Source organism: Paramisgurnus dabryanus, chromosome 23 (assembly GCF_030506205.2).
Source record: "Paramisgurnus dabryanus chromosome 23, PD_genome_1.1, whole genome shotgun sequence".
Taxonomy (NCBI): domain Eukaryota; kingdom Metazoa; phylum Chordata; class Actinopteri; order Cypriniformes; family Cobitidae; genus Paramisgurnus; species Paramisgurnus dabryanus.
The window spans coordinates 9,328,270-9,347,908 of record NC_133359.1 but is presented as its reverse complement, the minus strand read 5'-3'; the positions used below and the strand labels follow the sequence as shown (position 1 = coordinate 9,347,908).

The 19,639-nt window shown below is 37.4% G+C and overlaps 1 protein-coding gene across 1 annotated transcript; it reads left to right on the top strand.

Annotated features, from left to right (window-relative positions):
- The first annotated feature begins 9,880 nt into the window (after positions 1 to 9,880).
- Positions 9,881 to 11,611, top strand: LOC135781847 (hyaluronidase-5-like). The gene is made up of 3 exons (XM_065292417.2): positions 9,881 to 10,838; positions 10,921 to 11,010; positions 11,135 to 11,611. Exons 1-3 carry the CDS (start codon positions 9,909 to 9,911, stop codon positions 11,465 to 11,467), a joined length of 1,353 nt encoding a protein of 450 aa, XP_065148489.2. The 5' UTR covers positions 9,881 to 9,908; the 3' UTR covers positions 11,468 to 11,611.
- The last annotated feature ends 8,028 nt before the right edge of the window (positions 11,612 to 19,639 follow it).

The following is a 19,639-nucleotide window of genomic DNA, read 5'->3' as shown; positions in this document are numbered from 1 at the left end:
TGATGTCTGGTCATGGAAATAATGTACAGGGATATACTGCCTCTGGTGTTCAGTTTTGGGTAGGTGATTTGAATACTTTTTTAAAATAGGTTTGATTGTGATTTTAATGTTAAAAAAGCTCTTTATTTAAGCTATCTCCAGTTTTAAGCTATTCTTCTTCTCACACTGAGAATGTTTCTAGGTTTTCAGTGACAGTGGACCAAGTAAGAAATGAATTGAGGAGAATTAAGGTCAAGAAATCTCCTGGTCCTGATGGCATGAGTCCTACTATAGACATTGTTCTCCCACAATATGTTAATGTCATGTAAGTTCATGGCAGATAACTTAAGATACTGTATATCATACGTCATCAGTTGCAAGTAGATTGATAAATCCTGAATTATCATCAGAGAATAACTATATATAACTCATGTGCCTTTGTCAGTGTTCTGGTCTTGAAGGATACCAGCTGTAGTTGCATAATCCACTTTAATCTTTTCTTAGTTGTTCTCATTTTTTAAAAAGATGAAGTGCAAAGATGGTATAAATGCAAAAAGATGAAGTGCAAGGTTGGGTCAAAAGTTTTGTCAGATGGGTCATACACCAACAAAACATGAAGTACAATATAGGCACCACAACAAATGAAAGTTAATTCCAATGATCTGATTAATCAAGGTTTACAGAAGGAGAAACCAAAGAGATGAAAGGAAACGTAGTAGCCAATCCCAACAAATTGAAGTTAACCTTAGTGATTTGATTTATCAAGGTGTACAGAAGGAGAAAAACAAAAAGAAGGAGAAGAAAAGGAGAAGACAGAGAAAACCTTCACGTAAAGAAGATTTCATCAAAACTACAACCATGATGATTGAAGTGATTAAGAAACAATAACAGACCAATAAGATGTTGATAAAGTTAATACGAAAAATGGAAACGGCAGCGGGCGAACCTGATATGGAGCCAGATTTAAAATGTAGGATAGACGAGGTTGAATGTTTAATAATTTCAGGACTCCGCGCCGTCTAAATGTCTGTTTAATTTTTTGTGTTTTGTAACATGTTTAAAACTTGCCTTGCGTGCATACAAAAAGAGGTACGAGGTGATTTTGCAACAAGATGCTAAGAAATGAGGTAGACTTCAAACCTTTGTCAGTCAACCTTTTGAACTGATAGTCAGTCTGTATTTAAAATACATACCAAATGAGCAGACAGGATTTCACACTATGTGGCAAACAGGATTTCTGTCATAAGAGACAACACAGACATATGGGGCGGCAGTTGCTCAGTGGTTCATGTAGGTTGTCTACAAACCGGAAGGTTGGTGGTTTAATCCCCGGCTCCACCTGACCAAGTGTTGAGGTGTCCTTAAGCAAGACACCTAACCCCAGCTGCTCCCGATGAGCTGGATGGCACCTTGCATGGCTGACACTGCCGTTCGTGCATGAATGTGTGAGTGAATGGCCATAGGTCTGTTAAAAGCGCTATATAAATGCAATCTATTTATACCAGTGGAGATATAGGAACCATACTAAATCCACTAGTCACTCAGAGCAAAAAGAAAAGACATTATTGCCAGTCTGGAAACTGATATGTGACCAAATGCAATCTTTTAAGAAGACACTGGAAAGATGTTCCATAAGTCTGAAAGATCTGTCAAAAGCAGAAGCGGGTTTTTCCCTCCACAGACGCACGTCGGCAAACTAGAGAATAAACTTGCGCTCCCTAGGCGGTTCAGCGCAAAAAAGAAGGCGTGTTGCGGCGCAAACCATCCCTGATGCTATTTTGCAGTTTCAAAAAAAAAATTGCGCTACTGACCAAAAAAAACTAGTCTAAAGTCAGTGGCACGTTGCACGTTGTTCATTATGCTATTTTAAGGGCGCATGCTTAATCATAATGTATAGCGTGCACAACGCGCACACACTTTGCTTATCTAATCTACACAGATGCAACAGTTATTTTTGCAATCATAAATTGTTACAATAAAAAATATTAACACATGAGATAAGGGGAATCATAGTGGTGAGCATTGTGGTAATATTTTTTATTTATTGTGTGGCTCCGTTAAAAAAATTCTCATGCAAATAACGATTAAAGTGCCCATCTTATGATTGCTTTTCCACAAGTTATATAGGTGTATGAATTCCATAAAGCATGTTTCAAAAGTTGTTTGCTCGAAATAGCTTGTAGGAAAAGATTGTTACCCATCTCTAGTAGCCTCTGTTTCAGGGCAGTTCAGATTGTGCCGTTTTGAGCTAGTCTTACATATTTATGAGCTACTGCTCCTTTGATCACGCCCCACTACTAACGTCATGTGCCCGTGCGCATGCTCAGTGGTATCGTGAGCAGTACAGACCATACTGTGTTATTATTTTATATATTATTATTATTAACGGTTTATGTTGCCAACAGACAAATCATGCAGAAAAGTATCACTAATAAGTACACTACAGGAGAAGAAACTCATGACACACAATGATTCCAGAGTAAATTGTGATGTTACGTTAGCAGTCACAACAACAAACTCGTTTTCCCTGGACAATGCTAACATATTCCCATTATAAAACATTTTCAAACACATTATTTTCGCAAATTACAGAAATTAAGACCCGGCGGGGGATGTATACTGCTTGTGGACCGCGTGCTAATTGCTAGAAGCTAGCGGGAGGTCCGGACCGTTAGGGGGTTAGCCTCGTCAGAAAAGCCGAGGCGGTAAGGCCCGGTCTCGGTGTGTCAAACTCATCATGACACACAAAGATTCCAGCGTAAATTGTGATGTAGCAGTCTCAACAATACACTCGTTTTCCCTGGACAATACTAACATATTCCCGTTATAAACATTTTCAAACGCATTATTTTCGCAAATTACAGAAATTAAGACCCGGCGGGGGATGTATACTGCTTGTGGACCGCGTGCTAATTGCTAGAAGCTAGCGGGAGGTCCGGACCGTGTATATATCTATGCGGACCGTAAAGTTATTAGAGGCTCGCCTCGTCAGAAAAGCCGGGGCGTACGGTCTCGGTTAGTTTGGCAAAAAGCTTTTAGCTCTAGCATCATAAATGTAGTATTTTGTGACAGAAGATGACAACATGCAAAATATAACGTGACTTCTTACCTTTGTGATGAAACAACGCGATAGCGAATCGAATCCAGTCTGTTTCAGATGTGTGAATGATCCATGAAAGTCCAATAAAATACATCCAATTACCATTTTTGTCCACAAATGCTTATAATCCGTGAAATATAGATACATAGTCTGTTGTTTACATCAGATTTCGCATGAAGGTCTTATTGCCTACAATCTGAGGACTGTTTGCGTCGTAACACACTGTATATAAGATTACTCCGGGTTCCAATAATCACGCGTTAAAACTTTGTTTTTAAAAGTAGGCGGGAGTATAATCCATAATATCCAAATAGCGCTGTTATTTCCGTGAGAGATGATAACAGCACAGAGGGTCTCATTCAAGTGACTGCTCTATGCTCTCTAGCTACCTGGTGGGTGGAGACCTGCGAGTGGGGTGGTGGGCGGGAAAATTCAAACTGAATGTGACGAAACTTTTTGTTACGTCACAACGGAGCTGAGTTTTAACTCGCGCAATCTGAGACTCAAGGCAGAGGACATTCAGAAACCTGTATCTCACTCAAAACAGCATGGATGGATTTTTTTCCAAGTTTGTATGCGTGTGGGAGCATCAGAGACACAAAATAACACCCCAAAACCCAGAAAAAGTGAGTTTTTCATAATACGGGCACTTTAAAATATTTTCATAAGAAACCTTAATGTATATGAACTTGATTTGTGAGTGTATTTTGGGGTTGGACCTTGCTTGCGTTTCTTGGGTCCGATTTCAAAGCCCCCAAACCCTTTCAGCGGTGAGGGGGGACGCAGCGATGTCCTCTGCTGGCGTCAGGTCCTGAGCCAGATCCACCTCCCGTTACACGGCGTGCCCGATTTATGCTGGCAAGGAATTTGCACCCTTACGTTTAAAGGGAATGTTGGATAGCGTTCTGATTGGTTTATTTGACGTTACGGCCAAACCACACCTATGAATAATGAACCTACTTCAGACCAACCCCTTATTGATTTGCGCCTGGCGCAAGAGTTATTTCTCCCACCGGGAAAATAGCAACAGCGCCCAAGATCCGCCCACAAAGTCACTTGCGCATTGCGCTTCACACTTGCGTTTCAGATCGTTAAAATAGGGCCCATGGAGTTTTATTCACATGCATGTCAAGCAGACCCATACACCTGGAAATGGTTCACTCCATTGACACTGACTCTTGTCTCAATGCCCTGAATAGAAGATTTGTGAATAGAAGAGATCAAGTGACTCATATTAGATCAGGCAATGGGACTAATCTGGTTGGAGCAAGGAATGAGTTGCAAAAGGCCATCTCTGAATGGAATCACAACATGATCCAGAGTTCAGTGGAGTTTCAATCATCCAGCAGCTTCCCATCATGGTGGTGTTTGAGAGAGACGAATCTGCATGGTGAGACAAGTTCTTAATTCCATCCTGAAAGAACAAGAACTTGAGGATGAAGGTCTTGACACTATTGTGTGAGGTAGAAGCCATCTTAAATAACCCATAACCACTGTGACAGAGGATAATCAAGACCTAGAAGCACTGACTCAAAGAACCATATTCTCCTTTTACAAACTCGTCCTGCATCCGGCTTACCTAACCACTGGTTCTGAAACATAGCGGACCCGAAGCAAAAAATTCAACACTGCTTTATTGAAAATCAACTTAAACAGTCCAGTCGGGGGTCGAGTCCCGAGCCACCAAGAGCGAGTTAACTTTATTGTTACTGGTGTACACCATTTTTATTTAGGAGGCTTTCTTTACAGCAGTGATCCATGCGTTCTTACTTCGTTCAGAGGATTCTACTACTCAGTGGACTCTAACCTACCACGCTCTGTTCAAACCCGTCTCTTTTGCTCTAGATAACAGCAGCGATTGGTGGACGGAGATCGACCGATATATCTGTTTTCCGATATTTTCCTCGATATTTGAGCATTTTCCGATGATCGGATATCGGTTTTGTAATATCGGATTGACCAATAAACAAGAGAATTGAGAATTGCGCGCCGGACGCATCTGAGGAGAGGAGCTCACAGCAGCAGAAGCAGCGTGCACCGCAAATATGAAGGTGGAGTGACGCGACTTCATTAAAAGGACTTTGCATATACTTACTTTTGCATTTATAACACATTTTATTTGTGCATTAATGTATGTTATGTTAAATAAGTTGATATATTAAAAGCAATGTATGCAGCTTGTCCAAGAATAGAGACGAACTCACAGAGTCGCTGGCTGATCCATTTCATCCGGTCCCAATAACGACGTAGCTTTGCATGAATAAAACAGCCATGAATTAATGCTTTGTGGAATTAAAAACGCTAAATTAAATTCGTTTTTCTGTTATTTATGCTTATCATTAGCATCGTAAAATCACGTTCATATTGCTGTTCACTTACCGTGGTTGAAGGCTAAAGCACAGCCACATTTTTTAACAAGATTTACCCTAAGTTATATTAACATTTCCCAGATAGACATTATTTTGCTCAAATATCTAAATAAATGTCTGTGGATCTTAATTAATTATTTATTACCTCCGCAAGCGGTCACAGTTTGATACAGTTAATCCGTGAGTAAACCCACTGCGCAAAGTGACGTCGGAATTACGTCTTTTTCATGTAATTTTTGGACGTCCGAATCCGGTCCATAAAAGGGGTTGTTTTGTAAAGCCAGGCGACGTCTTTTTTTTGACGTGTTCTGCACGTTAATACTGCAAATTAATATTATTCTTCACTCTTTCAGACCCCTCTATTTATGACTTTGTATGCAAAGAGGAAGTGATTGTGATTATTATTATTATTATTATTATAAGGGTTTGTTCAGTTCAGTAGTTTTGTAGTAATTATGTCAAAAACAGTATAACAGTAAATAAAAATCGGTTCAGCATATCGGGCACATAAGCATCCAAATATTTGTTATCGGCATCGGTTTAAAAAAATGAGTATCGGTCAATCTCTACAAGACATTACCGTAATAAACCATATATTGCCAAAAAGCGTAATTTGTCTTCTTTAAGAGCAATTCCATTTTTTGATAGCTCAAATGGTTGAAGAGTTACGACTTGAATGAAAAAATATAATGTTTTCCATGAATCTGATTGGGTGGGCAAGCTGTCAATCCACCTGTAGATCTGCCCCTGGCTGAACGCAGATCCTGATGCAATGCGAAAAATTAAATAAACAATAATTAAAATAACATCAAGATAATATCGCAGCGGCTCTCATTTTAATAGCTTTCACAAATACAGTGGTATGATTTGACAGTTTGATGGTCTCTACATGAACACTATTTGGCATTGTGACTTTGGTTAACAAATTAGCTGTAATGATGCACCTGGTTGCCAGTAACTTACTGTAGAAGATAAAGGCTGAAAATGTTTCATGTTCATTTAACTTTGAACAAACTGTTGCCAGTAAATACCATAAATGGAAAATCTACAGTAAATTACTGGCAGCTAGTTGCCAGTAATACCCAGTAATACTGTAATTTCTACAGAAATTTTTTAAGTTAGTCAGAATGATTTTAACTGAAATATTTTGACCACAAGTGCAACGAGCGGGCAACCGGTTGTAAGCTGTAATGTTACACACACCTTCCTTTTGATTTTGCAAACTACATTTGCAAGCACGCAAAAACGGGAACAATTATCTTACATAATAAAATACTTTAACTACTGTACCTGCTATCTTGGTATAGTGAGCATATGCATTTTAAAAATATATTTTGTTTCTAAAAGTGGATTTTCGAGTGGAACATTTAATGCATCTTTATTTGACCTCAAAGCATCAGATCCTGCGAACCCCAGGTTGGGAACCACTGTTCTAGAGCATGTTTGATGTCGGTTACCCAAAGTGCATTATTAACTAACAAACATGTATTAATGTGTAGTTAAGGTGGCTGTAATTCATGCATGAATTCATGCAAAGTTATTTAATGTGTTGTCCCTAAACTAACACACATTCTGTGTTATTATTCATTGTGCTGCCCACCACGGTCCTGCGACGTTAGATCAGAAATGTCTTGTCTGCAAGTATTCATTTTTCACAAAATAGAGTAATGCAAGTAACAAACTCATTTAAAATTCAGTAATTGTAACTGCGTTACTTGATTTAAAAAAAAATAATACTTTGTTACATGCTCATTACAGCTAAAAGTAGTGGAATTACAGTAACGGAATTACTTTGTAACGCGTTACTCCCATCACTGTTTTTATTACCTTTCATTTATTTTAACATGAAATAACGCCTTATATGGCATGACACACACAATGTGTAAAAAATTAACATATCATTTATAGTTTATAGTTTTCACAGAGTTGTGTGTTCCTTTAGTTTTCTTGCTAATTAATTTGTTTGTTTAGTTAAATTTAACACAATTATCAGCACATTACGTTTAAAAAAAATTATCGGGCCCTCACATCGTGGTGTTATTTACCACCCAGCCTAAAAGTAAGAGTATGACACCCCTGCTCTATAGGAAGCAGGCATATTATCTATTTAAGGTGCAGACCTGGAAGCATACATTGTAAAAAAAATCATAAGAAATTACAGTGTTACTGGCAGTTGGTTGCAAAGCATTCTGGAAAACAAAATCTAAAGCAAAAAAACTGAAAAAGGTTGATGATGATTTCTGGTTCCCAGTATGCTTTGCATGAGGCTGTTATTGTATAGTTTTATTCTGTAAAGATAAAGACTTGTTAATATTTAATATTTATTTAACTTTGAACAAACTCTTGCCAGTCAATAACAAAAAAAATTAATCTACGCAAGTTACTGGCAACCAGCTGCAAGTAACACTGTAATTTCTACAGATTTGTTTTTACAGTGGTGACAAACATGCTCTTATATGCATTAAGTTGAATTTCTTTTTATATTAGTGTTTGCTTGTTTGTTTGTTTTTTCTTTCCCCTTTATAAATGTTATGTTCACTCATAAGAGGAAGTCGATGTGTGACTCATAGAAGAATGGAACGAATTTAAATTTGTCCAAATAAGGAAAGGCACTGAAAGTCTATTAGTGCAATTGAATGTGGCTTGGGTGCTATAAATATGAGAGGCGCAGGTTGATTGTTTGTTACGAAAAACTTGGTTCATTAAACTAAAGAAATAGTTTACTTTTGAACAACTCATAGACCAGCACCCCAGAGCCGGATCCAACCGAGCCTGGCACGGACACCACCTAGCACTCAACTGAGAGGTGAGAAAGAGTCAATTACTTTGCAGTGTGGGTTTGGTTTATCTAAATGGACATTTTTAGGGTGATGTGGACAATGAATTGCTGAATTATATGGATGCGGGGTATTTTAGGAAATACAGGCGAGATATCAAATACGACACAGTACGTCTTTACAGGTTTTTCCTTTTAGATGGCAAAAATCCAAGAATCCAAGTTTTTTTTCCGTATACCAAATATTTCTTACCCCATTGGCAGATATTTGTGCTTGTTTGTCTTGTTATATAAAAATTCTTAAATCAAGATGTATTTTCTTGATCAGCAAAATAAGAAAATAAGTATAGTTTTTAGACAAAAAACATACAATTTAAGTGAATTTGTGCTTAAAACACGCAAAAATAAAATCTGCCAATGGGGAGAAAAGTTTTCTTGAATTATTTTTGAATTAAGTGTTTAAGAAAAAATATATTTTTTTCTTACCCCATTGGCAAATATTTTTGCTTGTTTTAATCGTTAACTGTCACCTTCCCACAGACGTTTGGCATTACATATTTACATTTATTCATTTAGCCTCTCGCTTTTATCCAAAGCGACTTACAATTGCTATATATGTCAGAGGTCGCATGCCTATGGATTTTTTATAATTCTAATATCCATCTAAAAATAAATAAATAAATAAATCTTCAAAAATCTTGATAACCTACACTGCAAAAAATATTTTCAAGAAAACATTTTCTTAGTATTTTAGTCTTGTTTTCAGTAAAAATATCTAAAAAAATTCTTAAATTAAGATGCTTTTTCTTGATGAGCAAAACAACCCAAGAAAATAATTCTAGTTTTTAGACCAAAAATATCACATTTAAGTGATTTTGTGCATAAAACAAGCAAAAAAAATCTTCCAATGGGGTAAGCAAAAAAATCTTGAACATTTTTCTTAAACACTAAATTCAAGAAAAATTCAAGAAAAATTTGCTTACCCCATTGGCAGATTTTTTTGCTTGTTTTATGCACAAAATCACTTAAATTTAATATTTTTGGTCTAAAAACTAGACTTATTTTCTTGTGTCGTTTTTCTCATCAAGAAAAAGCATCTTAATTTAAGAATTTTTAGATATTTTACTGAAAACAAGACAAAAATACTAAGAAAATGTTTTCTTGAAAATCATTTTTTGCAGTGTATATATTATAGGAAAGTCTTAAAAATGTCGTTTTCATGAATCAAAACCTTTTCCAAGAAGATAGTTTTAGATAGTTTTACTGAAAAGAAAGACAAGAATACTAAGTAAGAAAGTAATTTTTTTGCAGTGTAATGTCTTAATGTAATTTTGCTTCTCAAGTAAATTTATCATAATTTAAGAATTTTTCAAGGTGCTACACAATGCCACAGCAGAAAAAAAACAATAAAAAACTTTAGATAAAAAGGTATGAAAGAAATTGTTATTTTTGAAATCTTTGACTGAACGATTCTTTAGGGAACCAAAAATGACATTTGGTAGCATTTTGAGTTTAGGTTTTAAATGACCCATAATTATGTTTTTCAACAAACGCTGAATTACACAATTAATATCTTAAGTGTTTTACAATTATTTCTGTTGTGCACATTTTTCATTTATTAACAATGCAGATCCATATTCCACAGATAATCCAGAAGTTTAACGAATTTGCAGAAGCTGCAACAATGTTGTTTTCCATTCATCTGGGATCACCTCTCCATCTAGTTATCCTAATCTCTCTTTGGGGCTTTCTTAACATAACATTAGCTCTACCACCAACCATGCCTCCGATCTTCAAAGACACACCCTTCTCTGTTATCTGGAACGCCCCTACCCCGGTATGTGAGAAGCTTGAAATCAATTTGGACACTTCAGCGTTCAATGCCGTCACTACGCCAGCCAGTGTCCCAAACCAATTTCTGAACCTCTTCTACGCCCAACGTATCGGTCTGTACCCTTATGTAAACCCGGACACCAAAGAAGAGTTTAATGGCGGCATTCCCCAAAAGGCCAACCTGACAGCCAGCCTGTTAAAAGAACTTGATGATGTCAATGATCACATCCCATGGTTCTCCCCAGGTTTGGCTGTGATCGACTGGGAGGCGTGGCGACCGCTGTGGGCAAGAAATTGGAGTTCTAAACAAATCTACAGGCAGCTCTCCATTCAATATGTGCAGGAGAAAAACCCAACTCTGTCCTCCGATGAGACTGTAGCTTTGGCCAAAAAGCAGTTTCAAGCGGCCGCTAGGGCTTATATGGAAGGCACATTAAAGCTTGGGATTGAAATGAGGCCAAACTACCTTTGGGGCTATTATTTATTCCCTGACTCTTACAATTATGGATGGGAGAAGCCTGGTTATACCGGCGAATGTTCAAAAAAAGAGCAGACCTTGAATGATGAGCTCCTTTGGCTGTGGAACTCAAGCACGGCATTGTTTCCTTCTGCGTACCTGCCGCTAGCCCTTAAGAACAACCAAAACGCAGCTTACTTTGTTCGTGGACGAGTACAGGAGGCCGTCCGGGTGTCTGCTTTGCCAAAGCATCGATACACCTCTCCGATTTACGTATACTTGCGTCCTCTGTTTCGGGATCAGTCAGGAATATACCTGAATGAGGTGAGGCATTATGAAAACAGTTAATAAACAATTCATAAATCTTCATAGAGTCATGAAAAATATTTTCTTTGTTTTTTTTTAGACGGATCTGGTGAATTCTATTGGGGAGAGTGCAGCTCTGGGGGCATCAGGGGTCGTGCTATGGGGGGCCAGCGCAGATTATAACAACAAGGTAATGTCCCATATAGTATGTGACCCTATATAAAATCATAACATAAAGTACATTCTGTGAATATAAACTTGATATCTTTAATATTGACTGAGAAATTAATCACAGAATCTCTTTTCATTTAAAGGAATCATGTAAAGCTCTGTCTGCCTATCTGCCCTCCACTCTTAACCCTTATATAACCAATGTGACAGCAGCCGCTAAACTTTGCAGTAGCACGCTGTGTCAAAACAAAGGCCGCTGTGTGCGCAAGAATCCTCAATCAAACACCTATCTGCACTTGAATCCAAAACATTTCAACATCCTGAAGAGTCGTGGTCAATACTTGGCTGTGGGGACGCCTCACCTTGGTGACATCACAAAGTTTTTCGAGGCATTCACCTGTCAGTGTTACGCGGGTCAGAAATGCTCAGCAAAAATGCCGGAGTCCCTTCCCACAACTCCATGGTTGTTCATGTAACCTCATGTTACACAAACACATTTTGATGTGTATCATTTAACAAACAAACGTTAATACAAAGATAATGATATTTTTGAATAAAAGTCTTTCTCTTATGAATTATTCACCATTGTGCCATTTAGAGTTATTAAACCTCATATTATCTTCCGGGTCAATTTGACCCGTTTTGATTTTTAACCTGTCCGATAAACCAGTTAACCTGTGATTTTATTCTTGAAATATTGTGACTTTTTCTCATTTATGGCCATGAACATGCACAAATGATTTTTAGCACAAATAATGATTTTTGTTACCATTTTGATGTTCGTGGGTCAATTTGACCCATATTGTTTGTTCCAAGGCAACTGTGTAGACACAAATTAAATACATTTATTGCATATATGTTGGTGTTTTACTTCTCTGGAAAGGGAAAAGTGAGCTTTTCCTCACTATTTTCAGTACTGATAAAGACTTCCTCACACACAGAAAAGTAAATGTGAACTATCATTTCTATTTTCAGTGTATATGAAATACTATGTAAAGCAGATGAATTCAAACCCTCAGAAAATGAATACAGGTGATGCCAGATGTGCCCCACAAAACATGACACCAAAATAAGCACCATGTAAAATGCAAGAAGTCAGAAAGCACATGCATCATGTAAACAGTGATTTCTTGAATTTGTATAATGAGCCTCAAGAACAAAAGATGAGCCTGTTTAGAAAAAAAAGCTTCATTTCATTTTACAGCAATATTAAATTGTTTATTAAGGATGATTTAAACACAGGTATGATAAAAAAACATGTTGAATTAAAATTTAAAATGTTAAATGTTGCAACAGTTTTTGTGCAACATTTGTTAAAACAAACATACTTTTTAATTTTAAGTGTTTGTAATGTGTGACAAATACTGATACTAAAATGGTCCTGTTCATACCTAATTCCTTCTTGTTTTTCAGAATGTGATATTTAACTAATTGCATTGAATCCAATGTGGGTCAATTTGACTCGATCCATCAAAATCGTCACAAAAATCGAACACAACACAAGGGTTAAATGTGCTTAGTTTGTCAAAACACAGAAAAATGTGTTATTAAGCACCCAGACGAATTTGAATGAATTATACCCCCCATGTAAATGAAATTAGTAATACAATCTTGGAAAACCAGGCAGGATTGTTTGCTCTCGAACGCTGGGACACGGCAAAAAGTTATCGCATATCGTGACAGTTCTCGCAATATTTATGTATGCATTCTGTGAATATATAACCTTGATATCTTTAATATTGACTGAGTACGGTCATGTCAAAATTGAATTAAATGTAAAAATAAATGATTGAAATCAAACTTTGATAATGAGACATTAGATGGGATTTTACATAAAGGGTCACATATAGTCTGTAAAATGTACACTGAAGTAGAAAATGCAAACTTTGTGTAAGCATTTTTCTTAGTGTAAATACTAGTTACCTGAGAGTAGGTCAAGTTTGCCTGGGGCACACAAGATAATCTTCATTCTTGGAGTGTTAACCAGTACATCCCAACATAAACATGTTCCTACACATATAAGCAATGTATCCCTGACTTTTAAAGGAATTTTACCCTAAGGGAGATTTCTATACTCAACCCTGTAATAAACATATTTTCCGAAAAGCTTGCCATGGTGTAAAATGTGTGTCAACTTCTCTAGAAACCACTGGGGGTCGCTGTTTCATTATTAATTTTTAGAATATGCCTGCATGCATCTCAGTGCGCCTTTTGCGTCATATGCCGATGTAGGGGAGACCAGGGGGGAAAATACTTTTTTTTTTTCAGAAAACCTTAGATATATTTTTGCTGTGGTCAATAACTCACAAGTGTGGTTTATCAATACCAGGTGGAATTGTGTAAAATGTAAAACGACTTAAGTATAATTTCACTTTAAACATAAGCAGTGAATTGTTACTTTTGACCCCACCCACAGGGACGAAAGTAACACACAGGTGGGTGAAAGGTAACAAAACAAAACAAGATCGATTTTGTGTTACACGTGTTTTTATTAAATAGACGTGACTATGACTTCGTTAATAAACATATTTTGTAATTTATCTTTGTAAAAATAAATGAAATTACATTTTCATTTTAAATTTCATTTTTATTAAATGTTTCAAAAGCAACCAACAGTACAAACTTAAATAGTTGAGAAAAAAACATGTTTTCAACAGTTTGAAAACTATGAAAATTAAATTAAATTAATAATATAAATGATCAACATATACAACAGCATCTCCTCACATTTAATCACAATTTACTTTTATTTTGAAAAACTCAGAGAGGTCAAACTTCAGGACGTGATAGGTCATTATATAACCTGTAGATTGATCAGTACTTTAACACATGAAACGAAAAACACAACGCGTTATTTGAAAAAAATTACCGCTTTGGGAATTTACGTATCATGGTTGAAAACACCTTTCTGAATCTACACGCGGAAAACGGTTAGTAAATAACGCGATATTTGGGTTTGTGTGGTAAAGATGCTGTCATAGTTTGGGATGCAAGTTATCAGGGCTCGGAGAAAATCGCTTTGTTATTTTCGTCCCGCTTTTGCCTGGGTTCTGCCATTATAGGCCTACTGTTTTTTATGTGCTTTTAAAGAAATTGGACGTACAGAATTTTATTTATTTACAGATAATGCAAATTGGAAAGCAGAGTTTGATTTGCTCTTTGTTTATCCTGATTGATCTATGTATATACCTTCGCTTTTTTTGTATAGACGGTTTCATCGGACGCACGTGATACACGTCTGGATCCGAACCTTACTTCCGGTTTTGTTTTTTTTAATGGTCTGACTAGTTGCTAAACTGATCTCCTGAACAAATGCCTCGTCGAATATAACAAATGTTTTGGTTTCCTAGGTAATCTATGTGTTGTTTTTTGCTTCTTATATAAATAAACTACGTTTAAAGAACTTTGTTGTTATTTATTTCTAGCGGAGTTTACCGGAAGTTAGGTGCGGACCGCGACAGCTGCTTGTTTGTTGTTTTTTTTTTTGTTTTTTTTTTGTTAATGCTGAAACCGTCTATAGCCAATGCTTTAAACCTAAAGACCTTCTATCAAACCAGCACTGCAAATATTGACTTTCACAAGGTTTGTGTGTGACTTGCTTATCATGCAGAACCTCTGATGAGAAACTATTGGGATAAACAAACGAAAAGCCTGAACCTGAGCCTCACACCCTGCAAGATTAATTTATCCAATAAATGGCTTGTCGAATAGACAAATGCTTAATCTTACAGCCAAGCCAAACCCAGCTAAGTTTTATGGATGGGCCCAATAACAGGTCCTTAGTGGGGCCACAGGTCCTGGGAACAAATATTTTCTATATTGGTGTGCACCAGAAGAACCAAAACTACAAGTGTGAACACGTCATAATAAATCAACGACTACAAAACAACCTAGAAAACAGAAGAGAAAGATTAATAGACAGCGCAAAGCTAACATAATTTCAGAATAAAAGCACAAACAAGATTTAAAAAATATATAATTTATTTGTTATCAAATCTTTATAGCATTTCACACAAACATATTGTTTCTTTTCAGAAGACATACAGTATATTAACAAACTGGAGTCATTGGGATTACTTTATTGATGGATGTGGGTGTGTGTTTTTTGGAGCTTCACCATGTTGACCCCCATTTAAAAAGATAAAAACATTATTCATTTTTGTTTAACTATGAGTAAATTACGAGATTTTTATACTTGGGTGAACTGTTCATTTAAGCTGTTTTTGGATACTTGTCCTCGACTGTAGATGGCATCATATCACCATTCCATGTGCTTCTATTACGCATACTGAACTTTAGCTTTCCCAGTCACAAAATTGATCTGGATGTCTTTAACCAATCCTAAAGATCTTTATTTTGTATCTGAGCTCGATCGGTAAAACACAGGAGGCTCTAAACACAGATTAGTAGTAAGGTTTATGATAACAGTATGTTGTGAAAAAGATGCAAAGATCTGAGATGAGGAACCAGTGGATTCACGGTTAAAAGATCATTTTGGGTGATTATCATAAAAATTTGAAAATGTTTATCTTTCTGCTAGATGAAACTGCATGATCTCCAACAAAAGAGCATGCAGTGACCGCCTGTGACAGGCATAGTGTTCTGCATTTGGAGGGCGAGGAGAAGGAGGAGGGGTTTATGATACTACAGGGTGACATGACGCAAATGTCCCTAGACACACAAAAGCCAGCTTTTACTATTGAGTAACCAAACAGAGATCGCAGCAGTGACTCTATAAAATACAGGAAAAAATATGCAGCATACAAATTAAAGAAACAGAAACAATATTTTTTTGTGATATAAAATCATCTTACATAAAGAACATTCTGTGAAAAATATAACCTTGATATCTTTAATATTGACCTGGTAAGATCATGTCAAAGATTGCTGTACGACCAATGAATGAAATGTATGGCTTCTTCACTGAAGCTAATGCTCATCGTATTAAAATATGAAATGTTATTGCTCACGACTGACCTACTGACATATTTTCCTATGTCTTTAAAGCCATCTGTCAATCGTTGGCTGACTGTAAAACCCCCCTAAACACATGTGAATTCCCACATGATTGTGCGTTTGTGCTGCTACATTGAGTCTGAATATCTTATTTATAACGAATTAACAGTTGAATTGGGGTATGTAGACAACAGGGATTTACTTAAATGGCTTTTGCATTTGGTCTACAACACTGCAATATTTGTAAGTGAATTATTTCTATATATTTGACACAGTAGTACATCATAGGTGACCTGCCCTCCTGTCATCGGCCTTAAGGGTGTCTTTGACCTCACTGAAATATGGTGCATAGACATGGTACCAAATGCATATTCAGTTTCATAAAAAGTCTGTAGGTTAAAGCAAAATATATTTATAATATTGACCCCATCCTTAAAGGGATACTTCAGCCAAATATCAAAATTACCCCATGATTTACTATCTGAGATACATGTCTATAATTTTTCAGACGAACACATTTGGAGTTATTTTAGTAAATGTCCTTGCTCCTCCAAGCTTATAATGATAGAAACAGGAACCAGGGAACAACTTCTGACTTTAAAGCCCAAAAAAGTGCATCAATCCTTTACAGAAGTAATCAGTGGCGGCTTGTGACTGCTCATCTGAGGGGCGCAAATTCAAAATATGTGTTCGGAGTGTCATGTGTGGTGCTTGTATTTTCGAAATATGTGTTTGTTGCAACGTGTGAACCATGTGCATCACGTGTTTTGTCAAAATAAGTGCCTGCTGCACACACGTCTAAAGGGTTTATGATAAAAGAGACGCTCACGTTCACAAAATACACGCAAGACACTCCCTTAACAGTAAACTTTAATTATGCATGAGATTATGCGAGTATCTGGCAAACGCAAGCTTCTTTTTTATCATAAACCCTTTAGACGCATATGCATCAGGCACTTATTTTGACAAAACACGTGTTGCACATAGGATCACTCGACGCGCAGAACACATATTTTGTAATTACGAACCACACACATGATGGGCTACATACATGTTGTGACGAACTTCGCATTGAGCGCCTTGGTCACCGGCCGCCACTGGAAGTAATCCACATGACATTAAGGGGTTAATAAAGGTTTTTTTAATGAGATTTTGAAAGAAAAGTATCGATATTATACATTTATAAACTATAATAACTTCCTTCCGAAAGAATGCACTGTTTCTGGGTTTAAATCAGAAGTTGTTCCCTAATTCCTGTTTTCTACTATTATAAAGCATGGAAGCGCAATGACGTTTACTAAAATAACTCCAAATGTGCTCATCTGAAAGATGATGGACATGTGCATCTCGTATTGCTTAAGGGTGAGTAAATCATGGGGTAATTTTGATATTTGGCTGGAGTATCCCTTTAACAATGGGGTCAATATCATGAAGATATTTATGCACATAGACTGGAATTTCTGGAGCTTGCGCGTAAGCTCTGCCCCTTGAGCGCTTACATACAAATTAATGAAGACAGTCAACATTGTTATGCCCTTCAGTTATGTGATTCATAATGCCTTCTAACAAATGTCTAAAACACACACGCACACACTTCTTTGACCTATTTTAGGACGTTTCACGTTCTCAGTTCCTTTGGAAAGTCATCCTGTGAATTTCAAATCCCGATTTATGTTTTTGCTATTACTCCTCAGCACCATCAGATATTATGTCCGCACATCAAAATAAACATTTGAATAAAAAACATAAAATTCATGTGACCTTTTCCTTAGAGTTTCTTTAACAGGAACCCTGTCCTCAAAGGCTAAATAGGACCTACATCTTTTTTGTCCTGAATGACAGTGATATTGTGATTCTTTTGATATATAGCAAAGGTTGAGCCACATGGGGCATCTGAGGACTAATAGTCTGTCAATGTTACCATAGATTGACTTATTCAGGTCTTTGTGGAAAGAGGGCTGCGATCATGGGGTGACCGGGAGGCTTCCTAGCACCAACCAGTGGCTACTGGACTGAACTCAACACAGTATCTCATTATACCTAAATACTTCACCAGCCTTATGATGTCTTATGGGACATCAAACAGAAAGCAAAAATCTAAATGCATCATACAGTAATGATACAAACAGTTTATTTGTTTATTTCAGGGTAACAGCACAAGATGCTTCTCGGAAAAGGTCTCGCTTGTGCGTATACGCACACATATAAAACTTCATTGTGCATGAGAAGGGATGGGTTTGAGGTAATGTAATTAGCGAGAGCTGAATGCGATCACTAATTACTCAATTTACTTATCACAGACCCAGAAGTAATGCTTTGACATGTCTTTGCGCAGATCCATCAAACCATCCCCTCACTGCTTTGCATATACATTTTTGCATTTGTCAGGGGCTTTTATCCAAAGTGACTTAAAGTGCATTCAAGCATGTGTGTTTCTTGGGATCAAACCCATGACTTTTGGGTTGCTAGCACAGTGCTCCACTAATTCAGCTACAGGAACAAATAATCACCACAGGCGTCTTGCTCAAGGACACCTCGTCACTTGGTCAGGTGGAGCTGGGGATTGAACCACCAACCTTCCGATTTGTAGACAACCTACATGAACCACTGAACCACCTTTTTTAATAGTACCTCAGAGATACATGCTGGTACCAATGAGTGCATAACAGTACATCAAAGGTCCATGACTGTACCAAAGAGTGCATATTACTACCTCGGAGGTACATGCTGGTACCAAAGAGTGCATATTAGTACCTTGGAGGTACGTCTCTGTACCAAAAAGTGCATATTAGTTCCTTGGAGGAATATGTCGGTACCAAAGAGTGCATATTAGTACCTCAGAGGTACATGCCGGTACCAAAGAGTGCATACCAGTACCTCGGAGGTACATGCCGGTACCAAAGAGTGCATACCAGTACCTCGGAGGTACATGCCGGTACCAAAGAGTGCATTTCAGTACCTTGGAGGTACATGCCGGTACCAAAGAGTGCATACTAGTACCTCCGAGGTACATGCCGGTACCAAAGAGTGGATACTAGTACCTCCGAGGTACATGTCGGTACCAAAGAGTGCATATCAGTACCTCGCAGATAAATGCCGGTACCAAAGAGTGCATACTAGTACCTCCGAGGTACATGCTGGTACTAAAGAGTGCATACTAGTACCTCCGAGGTACATGTCGGTACCAAAGAGTGCATATTAGTACCTCGGAGGTACACGTCGGTAACAAAGAGCGCATACTAGTATTTTGTAGATAAATGCCGATACCAAAGAGTGCATATTAGTACCACAGAGGTACATGCCGGTACCAAAGACTGCATATTAGTACCTCGGAGGTACATGTCGGTACCAAAGAGTGCATATTAGTACCTCCGAGGTACATGTCGGTACCAAAGAGTGCATATTAGTACCTCGTAGGTACACGTCGGTAACAAAGAGCGCATACTAGTATTTCGTAGATAAATGCCGTTACCAAAGAGTGCATATTAGTACCTCAGAGGTACATGCCGGTACCAAAGACTGCATATTAGTACCTCCGAGGTACATGTCGATACCAAAGAGTGCATATTAGTACCTCGGAAGTACATGTCGGTACCAAAGAGTGCATATTAGTACCTCGGTTTTACTTATCACAGACCCAGAAGTAATGCTTTGACATGTCTTTGCGCAGATCCATCAAACCATCCCCTCAC

Bases quoted from the DNA above. Each gene is read 5' to 3' on its own strand.
- LOC135781847 (XM_065292417.2), top strand. From the start codon at position 9,909: ATGTTGTTTTCCATTCATCTGGGATCACCTCTCCATCTAGTTATCCTA. The intron at 10,839-10,920 runs GTGAGGCATTAT...GTTTTTTTTTAG, and splicing joins CAGGAATATACCTGAATGAG to ACGGATCTGGTGAATTCTAT. The intron at 11,011-11,134 runs GTAATGTCCCAT...TTTCATTTAAAG, and splicing joins GCGCAGATTATAACAACAAG to GAATCATGTAAAGCTCTGTC.